The sequence below is a fragment of the Hetaerina americana genome, unplaced genomic scaffold (genome assembly GCF_022747635.1).
Source record: "Hetaerina americana unplaced genomic scaffold, ioHetAmer1.1.p SCAF_7, whole genome shotgun sequence".
Lineage (NCBI taxonomy): Eukaryota > Metazoa > Arthropoda > Insecta > Odonata > Calopterygidae > Hetaerina > Hetaerina americana.
Genome location: NW_027287316.1, coordinates 12,997,612 through 13,024,529, shown reverse-complemented (window position 1 = coordinate 13,024,529; position 26,918 = coordinate 12,997,612). Strand labels below are relative to the sequence as shown.

The window sequence follows — 26,918 nt, the reverse complement described above, 5'->3', positions numbered from 1 at the left end:
ACATTAATTGCATGCACGTGAAATTTCATGCATCGATGTAATACATGCATAATGAAAATGCAAAGTGAATTACATGTATAACTGTGAATTGAGTGTATGTTAACACCTGGCGAACTGTTAACTTGTAACACTTTCCAATAAATATAATCTGTGCACCATGCTCATTCCGAACTTGATCATGAACAAAAAACTCAAGCACAGGAAAGTAATACAGGAATTCATGGCACGTTCCGAGAATTTCAGCATTCCATTTCCAATCGTTTTTCCTAAACCAAAAACGTCTCTGTAAAGAAAGGAGCCACTCGAAAAAAATTGGGACTTAACACCAAAATTAACGACAGGTTTAGTATTTTTTTTCAAAAGAAATACCGACATCTCCATAATTAGCCATTGAGGAATGGTGGGGCGAAAATTCCTACAGAAGATGCCATAAAAAGAGGTTAAAAAAAAGTTATATGGGGCTCAATTGGTATTTTTCTTGAGAAGCGAAAGACGGGCCAGTTCACAGTCCTCGCACATAAGAAAACAAAACAGCGCGACGAAGATCAAGCATGCTTATTCAAATCTTAATATTATCGGAAAGAGTAATGAAACTGACATAATATAAAAAGTTCTATTTTTGCAACAAAAAGGTATACCCAGTAGTCGGCGAAAACTGTCAGGTTTCTTCGTGTGAGAGAAGGTACTACAAGATCAAGGGTTCACAATGATAAAAAATGCTTGAATAATTCCTAGGGTGAGGGAGGTCAACAAATTAGTGCATTCACTTCAAGTACAATTAGCTGCAATCTCAAGTATGATATGATCTCAATCTCAACACATAATACTATCACACCAGCGAGCCAAGAGAGCTAGAGAGACACTTCTGGTTACGCTTAATGGACACAAAACTGATAAATGTATTTATTTTGGGCAAGTTTTCACGAATGGAAAGTGGGTTTGGTTCGTCACAGAAATGATGCACTTCCTACCAATTTTAAACAAATGATGCAAGTACTTTATTTTTCATTTGAGTTCCATTCGCAAACATTTCCTCCAGGTCAAGAACATTCATTGACAAACAAATATTACAGAAACCATTAAAAATTATCAAATCAAATATTACCACTACGAATCGGATAATACCATGTAGAACGAATTAACGCATGTATAATTCAAGTATCCAAAAACTGCTAAGGGAAAACATTTTTGAGGAAGGAAAAAAACGAGCCTCGCCTTTTCCTGTTGCTGCATAAGAAAGAGAACAAAACAACGGTCGCGGAAGAGAAATTACACTGCAAGCCACACCTCAACCTTTCCTTCAATTAGAAGCGCAATTTGAGATTTATGAACAAAAATTACCTTTCTATATTCGCCGTCAGAGAATGAGGAGACGATTGTGAGTGACATATTATTAAGACAAAGAGAATTCACGGATATCAAAAAATTAACACTAAAGAGCGATTTAGGCCCGACGAATATTACAACGCGAACAAGTGGAACGAAAAGCTTTTGGAGCGATGGAGGCACTGGTCGGCTGTTTTTGGAGACTGGAGCAAGAGTTCACATCATGTAAGCAACGATGCTGTTGAGTTTGGGGTGTCCCGGGCGAGGACGGCGGAGGGGCGGCGGCTGAAGGAGGGACGGGGAAGGGATGGTGGTGGTGCCTTCGCCGCGGGGCCCTTCAAGGGAAACCGTCCTCCTCCTCTTCCGCCATTTCCTTCGCCAGCTCCAGATCTTGCTGTTCCCTCTCCCGCCGCTCCTGAAAAAAAACACAAATTAGAATGGAAATTTATTCCCCCCCCCCTGCCAACTTTATTGCACCTTCCATCCAAATACCTAAAAATTGTCCACGCAGGTGCAGCCGTAAAAATACAAGGGATGACGGACCAGACGGTTTCAAAATGGCCGAGTTTCCAATCAAAAACTTTCGATTCTGAACACAATCATTTCATCATCAGCCAATAAATAAACTCCAATGACCAATAAAATAACGGAGGATAAATAAATGAGGACATTTTTACCATACGACATACGAACAAATGTGATAGTTCATTTTTCGTCTTTCACAAAAATGAACGCCGCCATGGTGAGTTAACTTCCGACACGATCCGAAAGTGTCTCTTAATCATTTTTAATAAAAATACCAAGTATCACTTAAGTATCTGTAATAAATGAACATTCAATACTTACAGGCTGATAAAGGAACCTTATTCCCTACGCTTCACCTTCTCACCTTCGATAGACACTTTCGTAGTGCTACAAGAGTCATCCTACAGCCGTTGCACAATCGAGATTCCTTCTAACCAGACATTAAAAAAAATTCCAATGCTTCCGCTCCGACCCATAAATTTGAAACACCCATAGCCTCAGAAAATCAAAACTTGAACAACGAAATAGGAAAAGCGGTAGGAGGTGAAGCCGACCGTTTTAGCACATGGAGATCCTTAACGAATATTAATCAACCGCCAAACTACGCAATGGAAGTAAAAAAACGCTCGCTAGATTCGAAGCATGCATTACCTCCGGAAAGCGCCCAGCCACCCTGCTCGGATGCATCCACCAAGTCCATTCCCATCGCCTGGACGCTACCATTTAACAGCTTTGAACCAATCGAGGAAGAAATGCGAAAAAGGGTTAGCACCGTCCGAGGGGCCACCTCCAACTGTCCCGGGGGAAACTCTCCCACGGACAACCTGAACGGAGGAGTCGGACGCGGAAGGAAAAAAAAATTGAAAAATCGACTCAATTAACGGGAATGGGGAACGAGGTGCGGATTTCGGTCGGGAGCAATCGTTTGGCGAGCGGACGACGCAGTACGGGGAAAAAAATGAAGTGGTTCCTCGGCAGCGATTGGAAGGGGTGAGAATTTCGGACCGAGTGGTTCAGAGGAAACAAAGGCGAACGAAAATCTCCTGACTTCCCCCTCCCTCCCCCCGATCCACCATCCCTGACCCCGGTCCATCGGCACCCAGAGCGATCGAGGCACGCACGGGACCGGACCCTCTCTAGTCGAGGGGTCAGCCCAGGGGGGGACCCAGGGCGAGGCGAGGGGGTCGCGGAGATGAGAGGGGGGGGTAGGGATGGCCACCGGTCAAACCCGGACCCACATCCCGTCCCCTCTGGGGTCTCACGAGATCTCCGCAGGGGACGCGACCCCTCCGAGATCGCCCCTGCCGGGGGGTCCGCGTTCCCACACGCAACAGTTGGGCTGGGTGGACAGCGGTCAGCCGAGGGGGGAGTGAGTGAGGGAAGGGTGCGCGCTCAAAGGGGTGAGGGTCGCGATGGACGGGGGTCAGCGGCGAGGGGATCTGCCGCCCGGATACCTCGTCCCCTGGTGCCGTGGATTCCACGCACGGCAATGCCGCATGGAGGGAAGGGGAGCGAGAACGCAGGGATGGCCGGCACCCCTCGCCCGCTCCGCCAGGGTATCCCGGGGGGATCGGAGCGAAGGCTAGGGGAGAGCATTAATCGAGAGGCGTACGCTCTCACCTCAAACGCACCAAGTAGAATCGCCACCTGCCGTGCGCTGCCGCAACTTAAAGTACCCACGTCGGCGGACAGCGGAACATGGACCAATGGATTCAACACGCGTGATTTTCCATAAATGCCACCCGGGAGAATTTTAGAGAAAATTTAAAATGTCTGACCTGTAAAACTCTGTTGTCCTCTTTGAGACTACGCCTCGGAAAATACTTTAAGTTTTAGTTTAAAGCAGGTTAAAACCGCATCTGGTCATTCGACACTTCGAAGCTTTACCCAATCAAACTACGATAATAACGATACCATACGAAGAAAATCACTCTGGGAAGCTGAGGACACAATATGATATAACTATATTATTCCCGAAGACGTTCCACAGCCTTCCTCCTCCCACACCCACCAACCCAATAAAATCATCTCAAGTCGGACGATGCAGCGGCATGGACATCCAACAATGACGAAATAACACACGAGAAAAGGAACGGCGTTTTCCAAAAGGTCGCGGAAGAATTCCGAAAATCCGATGAACGAGCTCGGGACATTGTCATCTAAATTACCGAATTTGCCCGAGAGAAAACAATGGACGAAGTTAGCTGTTAGAACACGAGAGGTGTGAAATAAAGTAAGAGCTTTAGTTTTATATTCATACCTCCCAAAATAAAATTAAAAAAAAAATAAGTTGATAAATAAGTTCTGTTAAATTGATAACTTAATGCGTAATGCACATGAGCTGAAAAATACATGGATTAAACTCTAATATTGCGCCAGCGGCTGCCGTTGAAGTTGAAACACGTCCAACTTCGCCTAAGGCTGCGATAAAGGCAACACGCAAAGCTATATTGAAATTTCGCTTTCGCCTGAACAAATCGTCATCCAGGGTCTAAATAATGTTAGAAGAGGTATTTGACAAGTACTCCATTCCTTATAGCACGGCTAGAAAATGGTGCGAAATGAGGCGAGACAATTTCAAATGAAGGTGGCCCCGGAGCTGCAGTCACTGGCATAGTGAGAGAAGACCGTCGAATAGTGTGAAGAGTAGTGATGAAAATCAGTCAATAATGAAAATTACGCGAACATAATCGAATAAATACGCCGCGCCAGTCTTCACACTTGTTAAAATATCCCACAAGGCCTCCTAAGCACTTAGGACCACTATACGCTTACAAATAACGGCAAAAATGTCATGATTGAAACTGAGATAATTACATACGAGTCTTATGATAAAAAATGAAAAATTGTTTTTTTTTTAAATGGTTGGTTCCAAAAACCACGGCTCAATTCATAAATTTAATATTATAATTTCATCGACTTCGGTGATTAGAACATTGTCCCACCAGACAAAACTTTAAATCCGAGCGCCTCTGGGCTGACTTTCGCCATCACCAATGCCCCTCAGCCCCAAGGAAACCAAGGGAAAAGTTTGCAAAGGGGAACGCAATCCGGTCCTAGCATCCACGTACATTTACTTACGCAATTATCTCGCTTTGAGCGCCATTTCCTGCCGGACACTCACCATGAGAAATAGAAAATAACCCCAAATAATACGACTGAAAATTGAGTACTGAACAACTCGAATAAGGTTTGCCAATGGACATGCATTGAATTACTGATGATGGAGGCCAAAAAAACTATTTCATCCAACATTAATCAAATTGATGCTATGTTTTCTTACGACGAAAATATTGTCACCATACGAAGCTCTGGGAAACTGATCAGTAACGGAATAACCTGATCGTCAGAAAATATTTCCTAAGACTTGCTTCAAACTCTACTTTACTTCCATCTTTAATTACTATCGACTCATTCTGGAAAAAAATTAAATTTCTTAAATCCCTTACGATTTGATAAAAACGAATTAAAATGCAAACGAATATTTTACACCCTTTAAGAGTTGCCAAAGCCACGAAATATTTTAAAAAATAAAAATGTATTCATTAATAAAATGCATCGTACTGATTTAAAAGTAGTAAGCCGAAAATCAGATTCTAAGATGAGGCTATTCACATTCTATAATTCTATTCGGGTCTCACAATAAACATGAATTTGGATAAAGTGTGAAGTGCGCTACACGTAGAATAACACGAAGGGTCTGCGAAATATGGATTGAATAAGTGTTTATTCCGTTCTTCTAATTCTTATTCAATTCGGCAACAGTGTAATTTATGGTGCATTCATTAATTTGGCGTAAAGTTTTCCGAGCAAACCTGCACAACACGTAACTACTTTATGAAATTGGTAAAAATTGACTCATAGAAAATTAAATAAAATAATTTGTTTATTTATTTTCATGTAGTATGCACAGATTGCTACTTCCTTGAGGACAGCTTAAAATAAAGTCGACCCCCGAAATTATAAGCTAATCGTTTTCCACTGCACCCTTTAATGGGACACTTGTAATTTCGTAAACAAGGAATCAGCGAGGGATACACCTCGGGACGCCAGCGCTCACGAAATTCTCTCCGCGCGGCTCGCGATCGTGGAAAAAGTCGTTGGAAGACACCGCCCCAGCGTGGAGAGCCCCCCTCGCTTAATTATTCCACAAAACACCCTCGACCCCTTTTGGGGATGGAAATTTTAATTTATTCCGTTCGAACAATCGCAGGAGTCGCGGAGGACACAAGTCGGCGACGTGGGGAGGAGTGGGTTTGGGCGGACGGAGACACGCACGCGTGACTGTGCCGTGTTTGGAAAGGACCGCAGAAGGAAAAAAAAATCCAAGGGAGGTGTAGTGTGTGTGACGGGAAGAGGGTCCAGGGAGGAGGGACGGGAGAGGAGCGGATCAACGGTCAAGGAAGGGTCCGGGGTGAGGCCGGCCACTGGAGCCGCGGGACCGAAAGGGTTTTGAAATAGTGCCGGACAGCGGTCAGTGCGAGAGGGAGAGGAGGTTGCGTAAAAAAAAGAGCAGATGCTCCCGCGGCCGAGGGAAGCGGAGGGTCAGAGCCGACGAGGAGTTTTCGGAAGTGCGGGGAGGAGGTCGGAAATGGAGGGGGGAAGGGTCCACGGAAAGGTGGGAGAAGGGGGTGAGAAGGTGGACGAGCAAAATGGCCGCCGACTGGACACAACCTCCCGGCAGCAGCGAAGGGGGTCTCGACAACCAAGAGAGAAATGCGTGCACTTCCTCGCGCTCGTGGTATTCGACGCGTCAAAGGATACATGCCCTGGTGTCCGCACGAGTCGACACCGGCATCGAAAATGGCGGTCGTCAACCACAGCGAGTTATTCGTTCCAATTGCATTGGATATCGAAGTAATCAACTGAACTGTATGAGAAAATTAATCGAAGAAAACACTCCGCTGGTTCCAAACTTAAAATTTTATTTCCGACCTAGGTTTTGCTACAAGATAGAATCTTAAGCCTGCAACGAAGGTTTAAGACGTAAATGAAATTAGTTTTTGGAATTGCTGTGTTTTTCCCTTCAATAACGCCCTTTCATGACTGCAAGATTCCACGAGATATTCCACTTCGAACAATTTAGGGTATCTACCAAGCTGAATGACACACTTGAATATTCGACTAAAAATTTGATAACGCACTAAAAAAATGTTTTCAGGGAATAAAGAAGTGTTGGAGCTGCAATTCACTATGGATCGATGCCTCCAATAAAAGCCTGTGACGGAACGGAAGTCGAAATATTGAAGGCAAAATTGAACAAATTGGGACGATATTTTTTGGCTTACCCTTTTGCCCCCACGAAGAACTATTGAAAGACGCAAAACACAACGGCTGTCCCAAGTCACTCAGCAGAAAGCTTTCTTCTTTAAGGACGTGAATTTTTCCTATTTTCGCATACGATAGTTGGCTATTTTTTATTGCAAGTAATTTAAATTTCATTTGGCACATTACGCTGCACCACTATCTGATATCTCAGAAAAGTGAATCCCACGTGAATCAAGTTCAAAGATAATACGCATGTTAAAAATATACAAGCTTAATGCTAATTAACTAATTGTAATTTGGAGGAGAAACTTGCTGCACAGATGTTTATGGAAAATTGTTCGTTCTTTTTCAAATTAATGACAAAAACTAGCAAATAAATAATTCTCTTGTCTCTCCTAACAAAACGCAAATAAAAATTCTACTCAATAGCAAGCCCCTTTCATCTCCGTATACTTCCTTCCTCCCTTCATTTCGTTCAACATCCCTTTTCTATTCCCACCCCTTTCTTACTTGCCGAACATTCTCCCCAATAATCCGAAACCCACCTTAACTGGTAGATTAACTATAAAAATAATATTTCACGTAGTTCTAAGAACATATTTCTTACGGAGGAGAGTCAAGGCGAGGCAGAGTATATTAGCATTAGAATTGGAAAAGCTCTGGAACCTCGTCTTCGATCGACTTATTAATATTTTAAAGGCGTTATTCCCGTTAAATTGCAATTTCTCGCTCTTTCGTTGACATTTTACGAAGTAGTCCAATGAGAAATTACTTTAATACGTGTTCTGTGATATTTCTAATCGACTTTCAGCCTGTAGGTTACCACTCTAAAATAAATCACAAAATAAATTAAATCATCGCTTAAAACACAGCAACTTCGACTAGAGCAGCAAACTAACACACTGCGATCGTGGCGCCGCGCTGGACCACGGCCGGTCACCCAACGTCTCTGTAATAGTGAAGACCACTGCGAAATAAATATCACTGCGCAGAGCTCAGGTCACTTAACTGAGTAGAAATATGCATTACATGAAAACTAAATTGAAACGCGGAAAATCCAATTATGGACATTTCGAAATAACAATACAATTACGAGGATCTTTCCTAAAGTCGCTGATGCAATTTCCTCGCTCTATTCTTAGAACCATTTGCATCTTTTGACACATCAGGTGTGAACACAATTCCCTCACTCTCTGAACTCTCAACTCGAACTACTAACAATTGCACCTAACGGTGAGCAGAAGATTGGTTATAACCGTACGAAATGAATGCGCATACGTGTAATACAAGTACGTTCCAATTACTTTTAACCCCTCATGACGGACGTGTTCCGTGGTCCAGATTTGTATTCATGGAAAAATTAAAAATAAAGTGCACATCAAATGAGTGAGAAAAATTGTAAACTACATGGGAATGTTTTCCCAAACGGTATCACTAGCTAACCTACAGCTTCACGATGGCTTTTGTGTAGAATCCTTAGAAATATAAATTAATATGTTAGATTGCATCAATTAAATCAAATTAGTACCAGACGATGCATTTCAATGAGTCCATTGGTAAGGTGAAATGCCGAACTGTAAAAATCGTTCTTTACTTAATTCTGTCCTTCTAAAATTTGGTTGCGTTTTATATGCCGTAGAATGCGGTAAATGACAAAAATATTAACTAACTTGTCTCTTAGCGATATTAAAAATTTTCCTTTAACGTGTTTTCCCAAACTCTTAACCTAGCTGAATCGTTTTCTCGCGCTAAAAAACTAAATGAATTCCAAACCATAAAAATTCTTAGGAACCAAAATGAATTAGCACGGCCACCTTTTTTAATCATTATTTTTTTCTAACTTTCCAAATATTCCCAACACAATAACAAAAGATTTCCATTCAACTTATTTATTTATTCAACAAAAACGAAACGTAATGACTCTTACGCCAATCAAGACCGCTTTCTCACGCCTGAAAACGGTATTTTCGCCTCACTTCATATAAATCATCAGTCGGCGTTTCAAGAAAAAAACTATTATAATTACTAGCTACAAAATTAGTATAAGATCCATTTTTTAAAACCACCCAACTTTTAATGTGGCTTCATTTAACTCAAAATAGCCTAATCCAATTAACTTAAGCGAATTTGGAACTTTAAAAACTCAATTTCATTATAACTCGGGACTTTTTTCACTGTTTCGTAACTTTTTCTCTCATCGAGAAAAAATAACTATAAAATTAAAACATCTCGATAATCAAACGTATGGCACACAGTAGAGGAGGTTTATGGCATGAAGTAAAACGAAGGTAGCCGAGGTTCCGACTTCTTGTACATTTACCATGCGTTTTCTACGCACTTCGCAGCAGTTTTGGCAAAACAGATTAACTTTTCCAAGGATGAATCGATGACTCTCATGCGCAAAAACAGTAAGATGCGAATTTTGATGAAAATCCTTTGAGCACATCCTGCTAAAATATTTACAAACTGATTTAACACATTTACTGCCAACTAGCAATCTTCCACCTATTGAGTGAAATTTACCCAAGATGAAACCTAGCACAATTAATTTCTCATAACCATTAACCTCTGTATATGAAGTTTTATGAAAGTGCTTAGAGGCGTTGTGGCTAAACTATTTACATACATTCATACACGATTACTGCCTTTTCGCACCCCTGATTCCAGCCTCTAAATAAACTTTCCCAGAGATTAGGCCTAACTCAATGAATTTCTCACGCCCATTAAATGAAAGATTTGATGCATCATGGAAATCCTCTGAGCAGTTTGCAAGAGGTTTAGATATATGCAATCATAGCTCGCATTAGATAATAAGATGGCATTTGTTTTACGTAAAGTAATAATTTCACGAAAGAAATGTAAGTCTCGTATCATGGCCCGGAGAGAGTTTTGAGCTTTTTCGCATGCTTACAATCGTACAATATATGAATAATACAATCCTACGATAAATAAATTCATCAACAATGAGCGCAAAGCATAGCAATCTCTCATATTTTAAACAAAAAACTACTTACGAAGATTTTAGTTAAGTAGAAGAAAAAGGCTACATTTTATTCTTGGCTCTCAACGTACAAATCGAACTTTATTTTTTAGACAATTTTGTGGTGCCATATTTATACTTTCATGTAGACGGGTAACACGGGTAGGTTCGTTTAGAAGTAGGATTCTTAAAGGTTATTAAAGTATCAGAGTATTTCTTCCTCTTTGACTACGATCGCGACTTGTTCGAGGAGAAATACTTTTAAATATGTTTTCGAACAAAGGGACCTAGGGGCAACAAGGTGCCTAGCTCGGCTCCCCTGTACGTGCCATTCCCTGGTCCTGAAGAGACAATTATTTTACACGGAATGTGAAATTTAATTAAAGCATTCGCCGTCTTTTTGTCATCAGCTGCAAGAAATATAGTAGTTCTATTTCTTAGCGCGAGGATTTGGCATTCGTATCTTACTTTGCTGTAAGGCAGTAATATCTGGGATTTCAATGCATGTCGTCTTTTTCCGAATATTTTCCAGATTCTGAAGCCAAAATTTGAGTTTTTTCCACATGAGAATTACGAAAAAGTTGGCCCAAAGCACACAAACTAACGGCGACTAGTATTGCTCTAAGCCAGTCATATTGGAGATTACAGAAGTTAAATGAAAAAGAGAACGATCATGGCAACATGCAGCTTTATTTTTTACTAATAATTCAAACAAAGAACATCTTCACACGGGTATATTAAGAAACCCTTTAGGGTTAGCTAGGATGACTCATGCATGAGGAATGAATGTAGCGCGAACTCTCGACTCCTTAAAAATTTATAACAATTCAAGTCGTAATAGGATCCGTCGCCAAGAAAAAAATTACTAAAATCGTATTGTCACCCAAAAATGCACTTTTTTATGTTCAAGTGACTTTTCGCGACTTTACGGATTTTACCGAAAATAATACTTGCTGTCCCTGAAGTCTAAAAGTATCCATAATCTCCACGATTGCAGCTGACTTGTAATAGCATTCAAGACCATGAACTAATATTTTTTAGAATGTGGTCACGTTTAACTGGCAGATTTTAACTAGTTAAACTTCGTAGTTCCGAACTTGAAACACACTCATCGAGTTGAGATAGCCCTGCATCCACAGGCAAGGCATTCCTCGGAAAGTGACGCAAGCAATGCAAAAGGTTCACGGAGGCGTGGAATGAATGCCTCGAACGCCATTAAATCGGACTCTCATGCGTGAGCACGCGATCGAAGCTTACTCTCATCCGCAATAATAAATCCAACTTTGTCCCACCGACGCGGGGACCTCGGCCAGGTCGACACTAGAACAATATAAAACCCCGGAATGGGGGCGGCAAAAACCCCGCAGACTTTGGCATGCATGCAAGTCTAGGTGACGAGCAAAAACCACGCAAGCAATTCCGCCGAACCTATCTCCGCCCAATGAATCGACAATATCGAGAACGCCTCCCTCTCGGAAAGACTATCCTTCGCGGACGGGAGGGAAAAAACACACACACACGAATATTCAAATGAAGCAAAAAATTTTACGAGGACAAAAATCCTTTCGTCGTCGTGGGAATCCTAGGGGCGTCTTGATGCGGATAGGACGACAGCCGGCAGAGCCTTCGATTCCCATAGAGTGAAGGGAAGAAGGGCACATCGGAAGGGAGAATACACCGGACACCTTAATAGATAGATGAAAAGGGGATCGAAGTTTACGACGGCGGGAGGAAGTGGGGGAGATGGCCGTCCTCACTCGGCCGGCCAGCGTCGAGGGTCAAGGATTGGAGCGGACCGGGCCCATTGGGGCAGTCCCGTCCTCCCGAACCCTTTCGGACCACATTGGAGGCCTTCAATAGAAGGGGGAGGGGACGGGAGAGAGAGAAGGGTCCCGATCACGTCATTCCGATGGGTCAAAAGGTAAAGGGAAGGCGCACAGGCCATACAACACACGGCAGGAGAAGGAAGTGGAAGGTCCGGCAATCGGTTCCAAGCCCTTGTGAGCAAGTGGGGGAAGGATCCTTCGAATGGGGGTGGGGTAAGGGGCTAGAGGACGTATCGAAGGTGAGCGGTGGCCGGTGGTAATCCTTGGCGGGATGACCACTAGCCAAGGACTCCTTCCCACGATCCCTTTCGTCCCTCCGACACGGCGTGAAAGGGTTGCGCTCGTTCCCCGGCACCAAAAAACCACTGACCACTCCGGCCTGTCCTCTCCCGAACGATCAATCACGGGATATATCGGTGGAGTGCGGTGACGACCAAGTGGGCGGACCCAAAAAAACAATGGGGATAATGCTCTTCCCCAAGGAAACCCCCACACAAACACACACAAACTCTCCTTCGCGGGCCGTATCGTCGTGGGCCTCGTGGGAAAAGGGTATGAGAGACGGGAGGCGGGGGGAGGATAGGTGGGCGGGCAGGCGGCCCCAGGAAGGACCACCGCGATCGTGAACGAGAGCTAGGGTCCCTCGCCCGTGATCTAGTAACCTCGCCGCCGGAGGGGGTCCTCTTGCCGATTCTTCTTAATCCGCGAAAACCAAGAGGGATGAGGGTGGGGGGGGGGGAAAGAGACTCTCGGAGACCCTTTTTCCTTCGCCCGGCACCCTCCCGCTGACTAGGGAAGTTTTACGCCCTGCCGTCGAATTTCTCTTTGATGAAATGCACGGCCTCAAGACGACAAATACTCCGTCCCTCCCGTCTACCCCCTCCTCGCCAGCAGCGCTGGTGGGATTTGAGACGAGGGGTGGTTGGGGACAAACCAAAAACTGATGACTTTGGAAAGATTCATGAAAGGAGACCACACTTACCGGGAAGACAGCGAGGGTGTGGATTTGGGGCTATTAGTTTATGCAGAATAAGGAATTTAAATGAGAAACCAAGCTCCAAAATTGAAGATTAACATAAAAACAGAAATTGGCGAAATGCGCTGCAATAAGCAAGGCGGAATTCGCATTCACTGATTCGGCAAAGATTCATTTGCATATTTAATGATCCATACAAGAGCTGAAGTACGTCACGGATTACGTATTGAATTTTGTTTTTATTAATTTACATGCACATGAAAAATGATTTCTGAAATTTTCTCGAACCCTGGGAGTACTGTAAAGGGTCGTATGATGACCAGTAACATTATGCGCTAAGAGTTTAAATTCATCAAGGGATTTATAAAAAATAATGATTCACTCGACAAAGTGATTTTAAAACAAGACCTGTAATTTTTTTCCGAACAACATTCGATCTTAGACGAATTAAGGGAAGAGAAGGAAACTGAGGGAAAATGTGTTTAAAACGAAGGTAATTGCGTTTGTTGGATATGGAGAATAGGAAGAGTGACCGCTGAGTGAGTTTATACGGCGAAATAACTGAACAATGATTTCGTATTTTTAGACTAAGTGCCGGCGAAAGATGGTAGAATTGATGAGGAAAGGCCGGCAGAAAGGTTGTAGGTAGCATTAAGGGCAAAATGAACGTTAATCAACGGCTGCAAAAAATGAACGTGTCTGTAACAGTAATTACTCATCCCTACCTTGCTGTATGGATGTGAAACTAGGGTACACCGGGATGAGAATAAATGTCAAATAAATGCGGATGGAATGGAGCAATTGAGGAGTGTTTTTTAAAAAGAAAAATGTAAATAGGATGAAGGAGGGAGCTATGGAAGAAAGCGGACTAGATTCATAGCAGCGGTTAAGCATTCAGTTCGAGTCCTACTGAGATTTGGACAATTTGAGAGAATGGATGAGTGCAGAATCATTAAATGGATGTATGTGGGACAAGTGATGGGCTTGAGAGAGAAAGAGGTAGACTGAGAAAGTTACGGGTGAACGAGGTTAAAGAGAATCTCATGACGAAGACTAATGGAAGCATAAAGAGCATACGGGAAACAACGTACCTAAGTGGCCGAGGCGAAGGAAGTATGTAAGGATAGGGTAGTACATGCGAGTAATATATAATGAGTAAATACAAAAGAGTTTCCCGTAAAACCTAAAATCAAGGTTTCTGACTTTGTTTATCAAAATGGGAACGAAATTAAGGCGGGGATTGGTGCGGTGGCTAGCGAACTGACTCTCCACCCACGGGGCCCGGGTTCAAATCCTGGAGATGTCAGATCTTTTTCAGTGGTATCCCGATCACTATTTGAGGTGCTTTGTGGAAATCACCTAAAGTGAGTACGCCGTCTGTCGGGTGGGACGCTAAATTGTGGACCCATTGGCGCCTTTCGTTAAGAGTAGGCCAATGCCGATGCCGAGTTTCGGTCCATTCTTTCTCCATTCCCATCCATCCCTAATGGCGCTAATGACCTCAGCTGTCGGTCGCCTACCCTAAAGCTACTATTAAACTACGAAATGAAGGGCATAAGTGTTTGAAATCCAATATTTTAATGTGAGTTGATTTAGTTTCCGAAAGGATAATCGAAAATTAGATCTTCCAATGTTTTTTACTAAATTTCCAAGTAAACGGCTGCTCACAAACTCCAACTGCAGTCAATACACGATTTTATACCGTAATATAATTCACAAGGTAAAATAAATATCAGGGAAGATGACCAAAAAAGATGAACCCCCTTATCTTCCAAGGTCTGTAGTAGGATTCCCAAGAACACGTTCGAAGAAGCAGCGGCTGTGTTTACGTTGCTGCACTAACTGCAATTGAAGTATGATGACCTCAACAATGGGTCATCTCTCGGGGGGAAGGAGGGGGCGCGACCACAGATCTTCAATCACGCTTTATCGCTATCGCCATCATTAACGTGATCCTTCACTTTTGCACAGTTTGCGATCACGGACCGTCGATTTCAGCTCAAATTATCAGAGGACTGCCTTATGTTCGGTTCCTTAACTCAAAGTTTAAGGGGTCATGACGACATTTTTATAAACCACCGTATTTATAACATCTAGGTACCCACGTATGTATATCAGCCTGCAACACACCTGGAAATGGTTTGAAATGTACGCGTAAGTCACCAGAGTAATTGGTGATTGTGGCCATTGCGCAGTAATTATTTATCGGCCAGTTCGATTTGTCGCCCAAAATGCTCCCTACTGCTGAGGTCAAGAACTGAGCTAAGGAAAAAGGATTTCTTACATCGGTATGTCCAATAGTCACTTCCGAATATTCAATGTGGCCTCGCCTACGCGAGAATCTCATATAATTCCCTCCTGCGTCAGCGTTATGCCCCAATAATTCATATTTACCAAACAGTTCTACCTGAGATTGCGCACCTGCGTTAGGAAGATCTGCCATCTCGTCTCGTCAAATGGCCACCAGCACAACACAATCACAGATTGAGAGAGACTGTTCGCCTTATTAATTGAGAATTTCTCCATATCTTAAACTCCGGGTATTACCGGCAGAGCTCCTTAAAGAGTTCTTACCCCGACCAGTCAACCCCCTCGTCGGACCCCGGTTCGAGCGATGGGCGGATGGATGCAGCTAAAGGGTGGAATTCGACCCGTTCATTAATCACGTCCCCGGGCGGGCGGGATCAGCCCGGCCCGCGAGAGGTGCCGCCGACCAGGGAGACCTCCCGGTGCCACTTTAATGCGTGTGTAAATAGCGCTCTACCGAAGGCAACCGGGAAGGAAAAAACCCGAGCGGTTCCGCCGGCGTATTTTTTTCCACCTCCTCACGTACGTGTAAACGAATCTCACGCTTGGTTGATATCGAGAGAGAGGACGGGAAGGAAGGAAGGCGGAGGAGGAGTTTCTCGTTCCGAGGCGAGCCGGCCGTGTTCTGCAGCGGAGAGAGGAGGGTGGTGGAGGGGGAGGGCAACCCTAGCCTCCCCGTCAAATTTCGCCATCGGGAAAATAAGTGGGTGAAACAGTGGTGGCCGACATTTTTTTGCGCAAGCACGAACTAACTAACACTTGTCGGGTGACATTCACTCGCGAGACACCTCATTTACAATGTTTCGGACACCTTTTCACGATGCATCTGCGTCGTTTTCACGAATCATTACAGAAAATCAAACGGGAAGGAAGAGAAAAAGCATGGCGGATCATGCACTCGGATATTCATCATGGGAACCCTTGAGTGACTGCGACGTGTGATGAAAGACAACAGTCACGACTGTCCGTGATGGACCTCCCTTGATTAGGAGACCCTTAAAATTCGTTCCAGGAACAATGGCGTGAAGAGGAGGACTGACAGCTTCTAACGACCTTGGGGATGCATGGAGATGAGTAAGAACGTATAGCAGGGCATTTATACACTAAAAATCGCTCCCTCCACCGTCATTATAAGTTTTTATGAGCTTTTTACGCAATGGAGAACGCAAGATAGAATTGAAGATGGAATTTAGTACGGCCCAATGAATGGGAAAGACTAAGAGTAAAAGGTTATGACAGTAACAAATTACTTTTAACTGAAGCAATAAACATATATGAAAGGATGGCACACATCCCAGTTAAAAGGTCAGGATGCGGCAATTACTTATTAATGCAGGAGATTGACGAGAGCAGAGACACGGTATTCGATTCTGCAAGAAGGTTGCTAGCCTTCAAATATCCTTTGAATCACAAACAAGTCACGGAAACGCAACATACGTATACCGACAGAAATCAATGAAATTTCAAAGCAATCACAAAGAAACCGATATTAAGAAATTAGGAGCGTTCTTATCCAACTTTCTCCATATGAATAGCCCACGAACAACGCACAATAAGATACGTATGTAAAATAACATCAGCAGGTAAAATCTTGGGATTCCGGACAAGGTAAAAGTTTCAGGTCGGCCATTTAGAAAATTTCTATTCGAAATAAGCCACGTTTATGGCAGTATTAATTCATCACGAATGTAAAAAAACAGCATTCGACGATTGCAACTGCCAATGAATCGTCGATCTACCGGATCTATTGAGAATTGAAAGGTGCTCACGGTTTTTAGAGACACGAACCTATTCCGAATTCATATTGTTTTTAGAATAACTGCGGTTTTATCGCAGTGCATCATCGAATCCCCTCCAAAACCAACTTCTCCTCATTCATTCTAGACAAAATTCAATCGCCGTCGTCTCGCTGCCGATGCTTTACTCAGGGCCATGATTGTCAGTGGACTCTGTAGCCCCGAAAAACACGAACACCGATGGGTCTTCTGAAAAATTTCATATTATGTGCTTCTGGGTAGTAATCTAAAATAAATGCCAAAACGAGGCAATTATTCCACCCATGTTTATCGCAATAAAAGCATTTTCATACGCAGGATTGACTCGGTGTAATTCTTCACGCCGTTCTTTTACAGACTTTTCCAAAATGAAAAGGGGTAGGGAAGGATTTTGCCAGGGGGAGTGGAGAGGGAAAGCGGCTAAACTGGAGGGCCACGTGTTATGCGGGAAGTGTACACTTTGAGGGGCTGGGAGAAGGAATTCTGACCTGGAGAACCATTTCGCGAGAACTCCGCAGGGAAAAGTGTATTGGTTCTACGCTTTTAAGTTACACACGAAGAGCAGAATGACATCACTGACATTTATAAGCCAGTGATGTAACAAAGAAAGTTTATGAACGAAAAATTATTTTATTCCACCAATCATTTTAAGAATAATATCATATTTTAATTCTATTTCATTGCAATCAAGGCTGGGAGTTTCTCTATAGAGGAATAATAAGTAACGACAACCGACCATTAATATCAAAGCCTGAATGGAGCCGTCACTCATAAAAATGTCAGCAAGCGATAAAACAGAAACACAGGGTTACACCTCTAAATACCATTAATGTATAAATATTTGCATTAACAAAACAGGGGCATTCGACTATGTACCGCAAAGGTTCCAATGAAAAATTCACCAATTTTTACGCATGAATAATCAATTCATAACTAAATTATTTACAGCATAACTCTAAAGACGCAATAAAATATATTCAACGGTAGGCGTCTCCACTAGACAGGATGAGGGCATTTTATGAGACAAACACGTATTAATCCCCGCTGAATCCATTGTGGTTTCCTTCGAACGTAATGCGTCATTTTCACGTCACTTTACCATTTGGTATCTAGAAGACGAAGTGATAATGCACAGAAACATGTTTGTTACTATACATTCGACGAGGAGTGGTGTACCGCACAAAGAAACTGTGCAATGGTTCATTACCTTTTGCCGATGTCGAGCGAATTTTTCGTGTACGTGACAATGCATTATGGGTGTGGGGCGGATTCCTTTTTCTCATCCGCGTCATTATTTGTGAGCTCATGAAACCAGAAAATAACGTGTAATTACGGGAAAGGTAAAAGGCGCCACAACCAAAATTAACTGGCACCCACTAAAACGTCTTACGACCTCCGCACCCCATTATTGCACTGCCATTCAATGCCTGTTCATGACAATGGACCCGGCTGACATTATTATGTTTTCCACTCCCTTTCTCATTTGGAGAGGGCCATCTGCTTCAAGGAGGACGCGGTTTTGAACCAGGGTCCCACTCTCGCACGGAAGGTGAGATTACTAAGGAGAGGGCAGGCATTTTGATTCCCATCCATTGGAAAATGTCGTGGGTAGGGGGCAGAGCCGAATGGCCAACGGTCCAACGGACATCGCATCTATTTGAAGACCAGGAGCCGAGTCGGAAGGGGGAGGAGGGGGTCATTTGGGGTAGTCGGGGGAGGGGTGAGAGGCGAAATGCGATGGAGACGGTGGCTATTAAAGGGTTACGAGCGACATGAAAAGAAGGCTATGGATCCACGAAGTGACAATTCTTCAAAACCCTGCGAACCCCAAAGACCCTCCCATCCAGAGATGGATGATTCTAAGGTTTCGCTCCGATATCGATTCTCGATTTTTTTAAACCGTTAATCTCAAGCGATATACCCCGGATGGGACACAAATATGAGGAAATGATCGATCTGCATCCTCATCGAGAAATCATTTCATACATCGTTTCGTAAAAATAGTAGTCTTCTTCGATATGTCGTCCGATTAACTTTGATTTCAATGCGATAAATCGATTCGCAAGAAAATGAAAGCGTAGGGAAATATGAAGAAACGAAAAGGTATTCCAATTACTTCAGAGATAACTTGGAGAGAACTCTCGCAAAACAAAACTCGAATCGATGACGCTGATGAATTAGAATCGATTTTTTTTATTTTAATGAACGATACTTTCAGTCGATCTGGTCACGTGATTTTATTTGAATCGAATCTTTCATTCGAATCGTTCCTCTCAACTCACATCCTTTCTCCTCTCGTCCCTGATTTCCATGTCACTGGACTTGTGGTTCTCCTCCCAGAGGGGTGCCACAATTCAGGGCACTTAACCGTGCCCTTCGACCATATTCCGTTCAAAGTCGGATGAATCGAGTCGTTGTACGGCTGGCCATTATGAGGGAAGAGGACACCGTGAGCTGGGGATATTCAATGTGGGCGAACTCATCGCAGCGAGACGTTTAAACTGAATGCCGTGAAGCGTCGGTGAATCTAAAGCATATGTAATCAAAAGGACCACGTCACATTACATATGGAAAGAAAACTTCACATTTAATATGGAGCTGGATATGTTGACAATATGTTGACCTTACCCCAAGGACTGTATGTCTATGGTGGGCTAATGATACCTATATGAAATGCACGTACCCAGTTTAGTCAAGTCACCACCTTTATTTTACGGCGGAGAACGATTTTGCAAATAATTATAATCGCGACGTAACAAATCGCAGTGAGTACACCACAATATCGCACATCTACATAAGGAAAATGAACCTGAATCAATGTTTCCATTATTTTTTTCTCGAGAGGGAAAATTTCACTTTTCATCGAGGATGCTCTTTCAAGAAGTTGTCGTTTTTCATTCAAGGTTATTCACCTATTAAAGGGTTTTGGATGACCTTATAAAGAACTACTGCGTTCTACAAATTGCGTTAACTTCGTCGTTGGCCCTACCTTATTCTCTTATTTTTCTACGCCTGCCTCCAAGCCGTCCTAAAGGCCGCTTTTTTTCTCACTTCCTGTGCCTCTCTTACCTCATATATTCACTTCTATCACGGTGTTCAGCATCCAACTATCTCTCAGTACCCTCTTCTCCCACCTTCTTCGGATTTCATATACTAACTCCATCTCCCTCCTTCATTCTTCTTCATACTCGCATCTAATCCAAGCTCATCCTCTTGCTTCAAGTCCATGTTTCGGTTCCATCCATTGAGCTCTAAGCTTCATATTTCGATCTTAAATGCTTAAGCGTAAGTATCATCAACTCCTTTCTTGCACCTATATGCTGTTGTTTTTCTAATGTCCGCACTATTCTGCATATTTCCAGCAGAATCCTGATGAAATTCTTTAATTAATCCAACTCTTCTGGATTCAATTATCTTATTAGTTTGTGGAAAACGAAAAAGCCAAGACCTTAAACTAATAATAAGTTTACGGTCCTAGCTTTTTCATTTTACATTATTTCACGACCATAGGTATGTTCATTCTAAGTTTACATTCTCATTATTTTTTAACGGGGTGACATGGTAGTGGGTTTACCGCTGGGCTGCTGACCGGAGGGCCCGAGTTCGATTCTGGATTCTGGACACCTATGGGCACCCTAAGCTTCGCTCAATCTGTGTGATTTTTCAGATACCGGATCATCCATACCACAAGCAGTACAGAAAAAGAAACTGTCCCCCCTACGCTAATATGTTAATTTCACACGATGGTAGACTTGGTACTTTTCACGCTTATCAAGCCAACCCTCGGGTTTATAACTGTGGATATTTTTAAACGATATAGAGTTGTTTAATGCATCATGTACCTAAACAAAAATGTTGGATAATGAAAGCAATGACCAGCCCTGAACCTATTTTAACGTAGGAAGCCAGGAAGACGGGTTCATATGTGGAATAATACTTCAATTCTTGTCCAGGGGACTCTTTCTGCTATGAACCTTGCACGAAATAGCTTCTTAATCAACTGCATAAACACTAATAAGGATTTGTGACTATATTTAAATGATTTTCAAGATTGAAGAGAAAAAATAATTGTCATTTGACTTTCGAAAATACAGAGGTAGATTTAACAGCTGCACAGACATAGAAATTCATTAGAATTACAGTGATCACACAAATAATTCCAGTCTAATTATTTTCCCCGCTGATTCACCTAAAACTCGTTGAAAATTTCTATAAATTCCATTATATCTTCCACCAAGTACAATAAAAAATCAACAGTTTTACATACACGCTAAAAAACACCACTGCATCAATTTGAAAATCCCAATAAAATGCAAATATATGGATACATCGTAAAATTGGCTGAGCCAGGTTTATTTCAGTCGACAATAAAGATATTCGAGCTACAAAAAAACCTTCCAGGTACTCTTAACTCGGAAAAATGATCATACCAATGTGTTCCACCTGTCGCATTTGACAGGTGGTACGGTAACTACCATGCAGTGGTGAAGATCCTTAACGCTTTGTGGAAAAAATGGAAGATAAATACCTTTACATACCTAGGTAATATAAAATAATGAAAAAGAGAGAAGATGGGAGAGGAGAGGGCCGCGTCCAACGATTTCCATGGACTGATGACTGCTGATGTATAATAGGTAATGTACGATTGCGGATCATATAATTTTGGGTGATTTTGAAAACCCAAAAAATACAGGACTCGAAAAAATCGCATTTCCTCTCGACAGCAAACGAACAACAACACATCGGGAATATGACCGATGGCTCAGGTGGAGAAAATTAAAAATCTATGCGGAAGCAGCACCAGAAGGTCAGCAGTCAGGAAAGTTAAAAACCCACTACGGCGTGAAATGCTCTACGCGAGCGTCTCCCACGACGCGAATAATAACGACAAACCCTCCACAAGAAACCAATGGTACACACCACTCGTCCATCTTCCTGAGTCGCCAGCCACGGACGTCGCAGGTGACCAGAGTTAGTGTCTCTCACGCAACCACCTCGGAGCAAACGAGATAATAGACCTTCGGCGCGGAGGAAAAAAAATGTTTTGATGGCCAGTTTGTGGACGGTTTTGCAAGACAGTTGAGACACATAAGGTGGGATCAACTCTCGAAAACCACCCGCCCCCCTGCAGGGTACTCGACTCATCTCATCCTCCGTGGCTGTCCTCGAAGGCGGAAGATCATCAATCGAGAGAGGGGGCCATTATTATCGAGACGAGAAAAAAAGAGGAGAGGGAGGGATGGGGGAGGCTGCGGGCGTTGAAAAACCTCGCCTCCTTCGGTTGCCTAAACATAAGCGTCCCACATAATCCGCACGTTATTGCTCAGGTGTCCACCTGGGGGCTATTCCCACCCACCCCCCACGGGCGACTCCCTCCCCCCTCCCCAGGGGATCGGACGGGGACCTGGGGAGGCTTCCGGGACGGGGAAGACCACGGTCCGGCCCGGGAGCGGCAGGAAAACCGACCGCGCGTTGTGCCTTGGGTAGAGGGAAGCACGGCCGGCACATTCGCAAGCGTTTTTTTTTTTGCATTCCGATTCGAGGAGGCGAGGAGGGGAGGGGGCCAGGGTAAAGGGTGGGGGGAGAGGGTTGCAGAGGAAAATTAATTGAAAGCTGGCACTTTCACGGTCACGTAAAGTCATAATACTTGAGCGTCTAAATATTTTTTGTGAGGAGGCACAAAAATGTTTTTATGCCAATCTGCCTCGGGGATGTGACAGCCTAAAAGCGTAGCGAATTGAACTGAAAATGCGCATTGTCTCACATCACAAGATTCGAGAAAGCATGATTGCTTAATCCTAGAATTGACGTGAGATAAAATTGATCGCTCATCTCTCATGAAAATAGTATTTTTTTAAGGCAATCTACCGGTTAAGGTAGGTTTTTCGATGGACACAACTACCAAACAAATATTTTGTGACTACTAACAAAACACAACCCTAAATTCTACTCTACACCAGGTCCCTCTTCATCTCTGAGTACTTTCTTCCGCCCTTCATCCCGTCCAACATCCCTATCCTGTTCCTTCCCTTTCGTCTTTTGCCCAACATTCTACCCTCTATCACAGTCTTCAACATCCCACTGTGAAAATAGTATCGATGATACTATTTTCAACTATTCCATCCTAATGTTTTTGGCACACGCATTGATGATTTAGGTCTAGTAACGGGAGAAAACGCTGTAACTCACGGAATATTATTAGAAAACCTGACGACTATTGAAGAGTGGCTAACTGGAATCTCAGGATTCAGTTAGGTCAACAGAAGCATCTTAAAAGTAACGGGGAAAACGGCAGGAAACCATTTCAAAAGCCAATCATATGAATGTACGACTTTCGTACTCTCTAATAGCTCGATCTTTCTTAAAAGAGGTTTAAGGATCATAGCATTTCGACTGAGCGTATCCTTTGCCATTTATAGCTTAAGCGTACTTAATATCAGTACTCCGGGAGTTTTTTTTCATACCGAGATGGTAGTTAAAGTGCAATCAGTATGCTGATGTTCACTGCATTTTCTATGCACTGTATTTGTAATTAATAAAGGATTAAAATAGGAAATTAAAAGACCGATTAAGTATGGAGGGATATGTTTTTAACGCAGAAATAACGTTTCCCTTGGGATGCAAAAACCTAATCAACCATGGTATACGTTGCAATACTACTAGGAAAAAATGGCAAAAATACACGTTAAAGGTTACATAACTGAAAAGATAAATACTATGGAATTATGGCAATTTAAATCACAAACTTTAACATGCATCCTCCGAAATATAACCTTAGATTTAATTAAAAACTATTAAAATTAATATTTAGTTAATTTACTAAAATAAACTTATAGTTTCAGGTTTAAATTGGTGGAAACTCTTCATATCGGAAAGAAATGGCAATTAAGACGTTGTTTGCATGCACGCATGCATTTGCATACATGACATGCAAACGACTTCTGAAACAAAACAAATGCTGCTATAGCTTCTCAATGAATCAGTAGATGGCGCTGCAGGAGTAAAACTGTGTTCTGAAGAGCCAATATTTAAATATAAGCAAACGGCCCTTACTTTGTGAATATGCCTCGTAACAATTGGGATTTCCACTATAGGATAGCGGAGATCGAAATTGTTAATTACTATTCCTATCTAATTACTAAAAATATATTAAATAGACGTGATTATGTAAAATACGAGGGTGTTGATTGAATACAATTCTTTAACCTGAAACTTTTAACCCGAAGCAATATATTTCTTTTAACTGTTCCCGCCAATACGTAAGAACTGCCTTTTCATTTGAAATTAGATACATCGATATCAGGAAATAGGAATAAATATTGTTATTGTATGGAAGCACAAGCATTAAAATTACTATGAACTAATTATTATTAGCAGTAGATTCGAATTCCTCCTAAATTGAAATTTACAATTTCCACACCGCTATAAAGTTGATTATTCGGTTGATTATTAAAGTTGAAAGATCCAGCGACATTATACGACGGGGGCTGAGATTTCTGACAGCAAGTTCCTACTTTTGTGAAAAGAAAGAGATTTAAACCTCCTCTGAAATGGCGATTTCCTCGGAACTCATAAATTTATAGCAAGCCGACAAACTGACCTTGGGCGACGATGATAATTTTAGTAAAATGGACCGGATTTAGGAACGTTTAACAGATGACCCCACGATTTAAAAGTAAATGCGGGGCCATGGAATTTATCGCACTCGGGTATTTTATCACGGTACCTTTTCTTTCTTTGAGTCTAATATCCGGTTAAAGGACACAAATGCACATCTTTGAACGCCACATCTCCTCAGTCGAAATATTGTACCCGCCCCGTAATTCCCGTGAGCGAAGAAGGAAGACTTGCGAGGAAAATATTTCTCGAAAACTCTTGTCCTCTTGATTTCCGTGACGCTTATGGAAAAGTCCCAGCTTTCCACATGGCTTTCAAACTTGCTCATAAGATATGCGCAGAAATATTGGAAGCGGAAAACATGAAGAAATCGTGGAGGGAATGGGTCGAGGGATCCCTGGGGGACGTTTGAAAAATAATGGGGAGAGAGATGGGGAGAAAATAGGAAAGGGGGAGGAAGTCCGCCGGAGGGGATCAAGAGGAGAAAGAGAAGATGGCGAGGGAGAAAGTGAATAGGGAATCAAAGGAGTAAGGAGATTTCATGACCTGAAAGGATTCGTCGGGATGTAAAGGAGGGTCAGGTTGGTCAAGGGATGGGAAAAGATGACCTTTCGCTTCAGGAGGGTCAAGGAAGGCGGTCCCACGGAAAGGAGCAATACTTGCAATTCAAAGAACTGACCGGTGACCATACCGGTTTGCGGGACAATCGCTTTCCATCGTAAAATTACGAAGATTTTCGTAACTCACACTATGCCCTCCTATTAAAAAAAACTTCCAGATTGGTCGCTAAAGTTAAACGGAGCAACTTCGGAATAATGGTGGCATTCTTCACAGATGGTAAAAGATATTTTTGACGCTATTAAGAGCATCCTTCGGTTGTTTATCCGAAAAAAGTTGGTAAATAACAGCACGCGTAAAATATAAAATTACTGACAATTTATGAACGGATTGTGCTTTCTGCTAGTGCTTTCCTCGCAGTTTCTGCACGCTGACTTTGGAGAGGATATCTCACAGAGACGAAAAAGAACATATTTAAAGTTAAAAACAAACCTAGCTAAAAAAGAGAAGGTCAATAAGTATGTTTGGAACCACTTTTACGCGGAGACTCTGAGATACGACTTTAAATTCTTTTAAGGCTTCCTTGACGCCAGACAGAAATAATCCGTTAGTTCCGCGAATAAAATTTGAATTTCCTCAAGGAAACAACTATTGCCTACCCCTTTCTTCGAACGGAGAAAATAACGGACAACAATGAATAATTTTTCAACGGCCACCATAAAATATAACACGGAAGAGAAGAGAGTTTCCGCACAAGCTGGAAGGGGGATGGGACGAGCGGGTAAGGAATGACTAAGTAAAGGGGCTATGCAGATAAGAAATTGTGACGGTTTTCCTCCCTTTGCCTAAATTGGACCGTTAAGCCATCAAATGGGGGTTGAAGTGAAAATAGGGAAGAAAGAGAGAGAGAGTGTGATTCGCGGAGAACCACGGTGTAATAATAATTCCCTTAGGCGAAGAGAAGATTCTCGTCAGGGGCGTTCCACTTTACGCCAAGTCCTTCCCCTCCCAAAATCCAATTTGCATCTTGGGAGAGCGGTGAACGAAAATAGGAGACTCAACAGCCCGCGTCGTCCAGTCTGGACGCTCCCGCAACGGACAATCGGTTCTCCGCCCCTTCCAAGTCCGATCGCAGGTAGAGAGAAGAGGAGGGGGCATCATATCGGCCCCCCTTCCCCCCCGGGTCACAATCCCTTCATAGCATCCTCTTCCTCCTCCTCCCCCACCAACTCTCAAATATTGACCCGCCGAAAGAAAGCGGGCCTCCCTGGAGGAGCACGGACGATTTTCCTTGCCGCACGCTGTGAAGGGGGTGCGGAAGGGTTAAACGGACGAGCGGAGGAAGGGTAGGAGGGAAACAGAGTGAGTGCGGGGGGAACTCGGAGGAATCGGGATGGGAGGGAATCGGGGATCTTAGGGAGTGGGTGACGCGGGCCGGTCTATGGAGGAGGTGCGGAAACGGGGATCGAGATGGTGGAGGGGGGACGCGGTGGGGGATCCTGAGAGCAAGGGGCGAGGGATTCATCTCCGTACGGGCACGCGGCCTTCCCCGGGGAGATGGAACGATGAAAGAAACGAGGAAGTGAATATGGAAAGGAGGCATGGAATACGTTGGACCCTTAACCCTAGAAGTCTCCCACACCACTCCCTCGATCGTTGAAATCTCTTTAAGCCCTACGTCATCCAGGGAAATTTCCCCACTCTCATAAAGGATTCTAAGACCGATGTCCCATGTCTCTACGGTTCTCGCCTTCTCCCAT

At 43.1% G+C, this 26,918-nt stretch overlaps 1 protein-coding gene across 1 annotated transcript in view; it reads right to left on the bottom strand.

Moving 5' to 3' along the window:
• Positions 1-983: 983 nt before the first annotated feature.
• The window catches only part of Rpn3 (regulatory particle non-ATPase 3), a 54,513-nt gene continuing 28,578 nt past the window's right edge, over positions 984-26,918 (bottom strand). Inside the window, exon 11 of the mRNA XM_071595110.1 lies at positions 984-1,741. Within this exon, the coding sequence (XP_071451211.1) occupies positions 1,664-1,741 (78 nt within the window). The 3' untranslated portion in view covers positions 984-1,663. The remainder of the gene's footprint in view (positions 1,742-26,918) is intronic.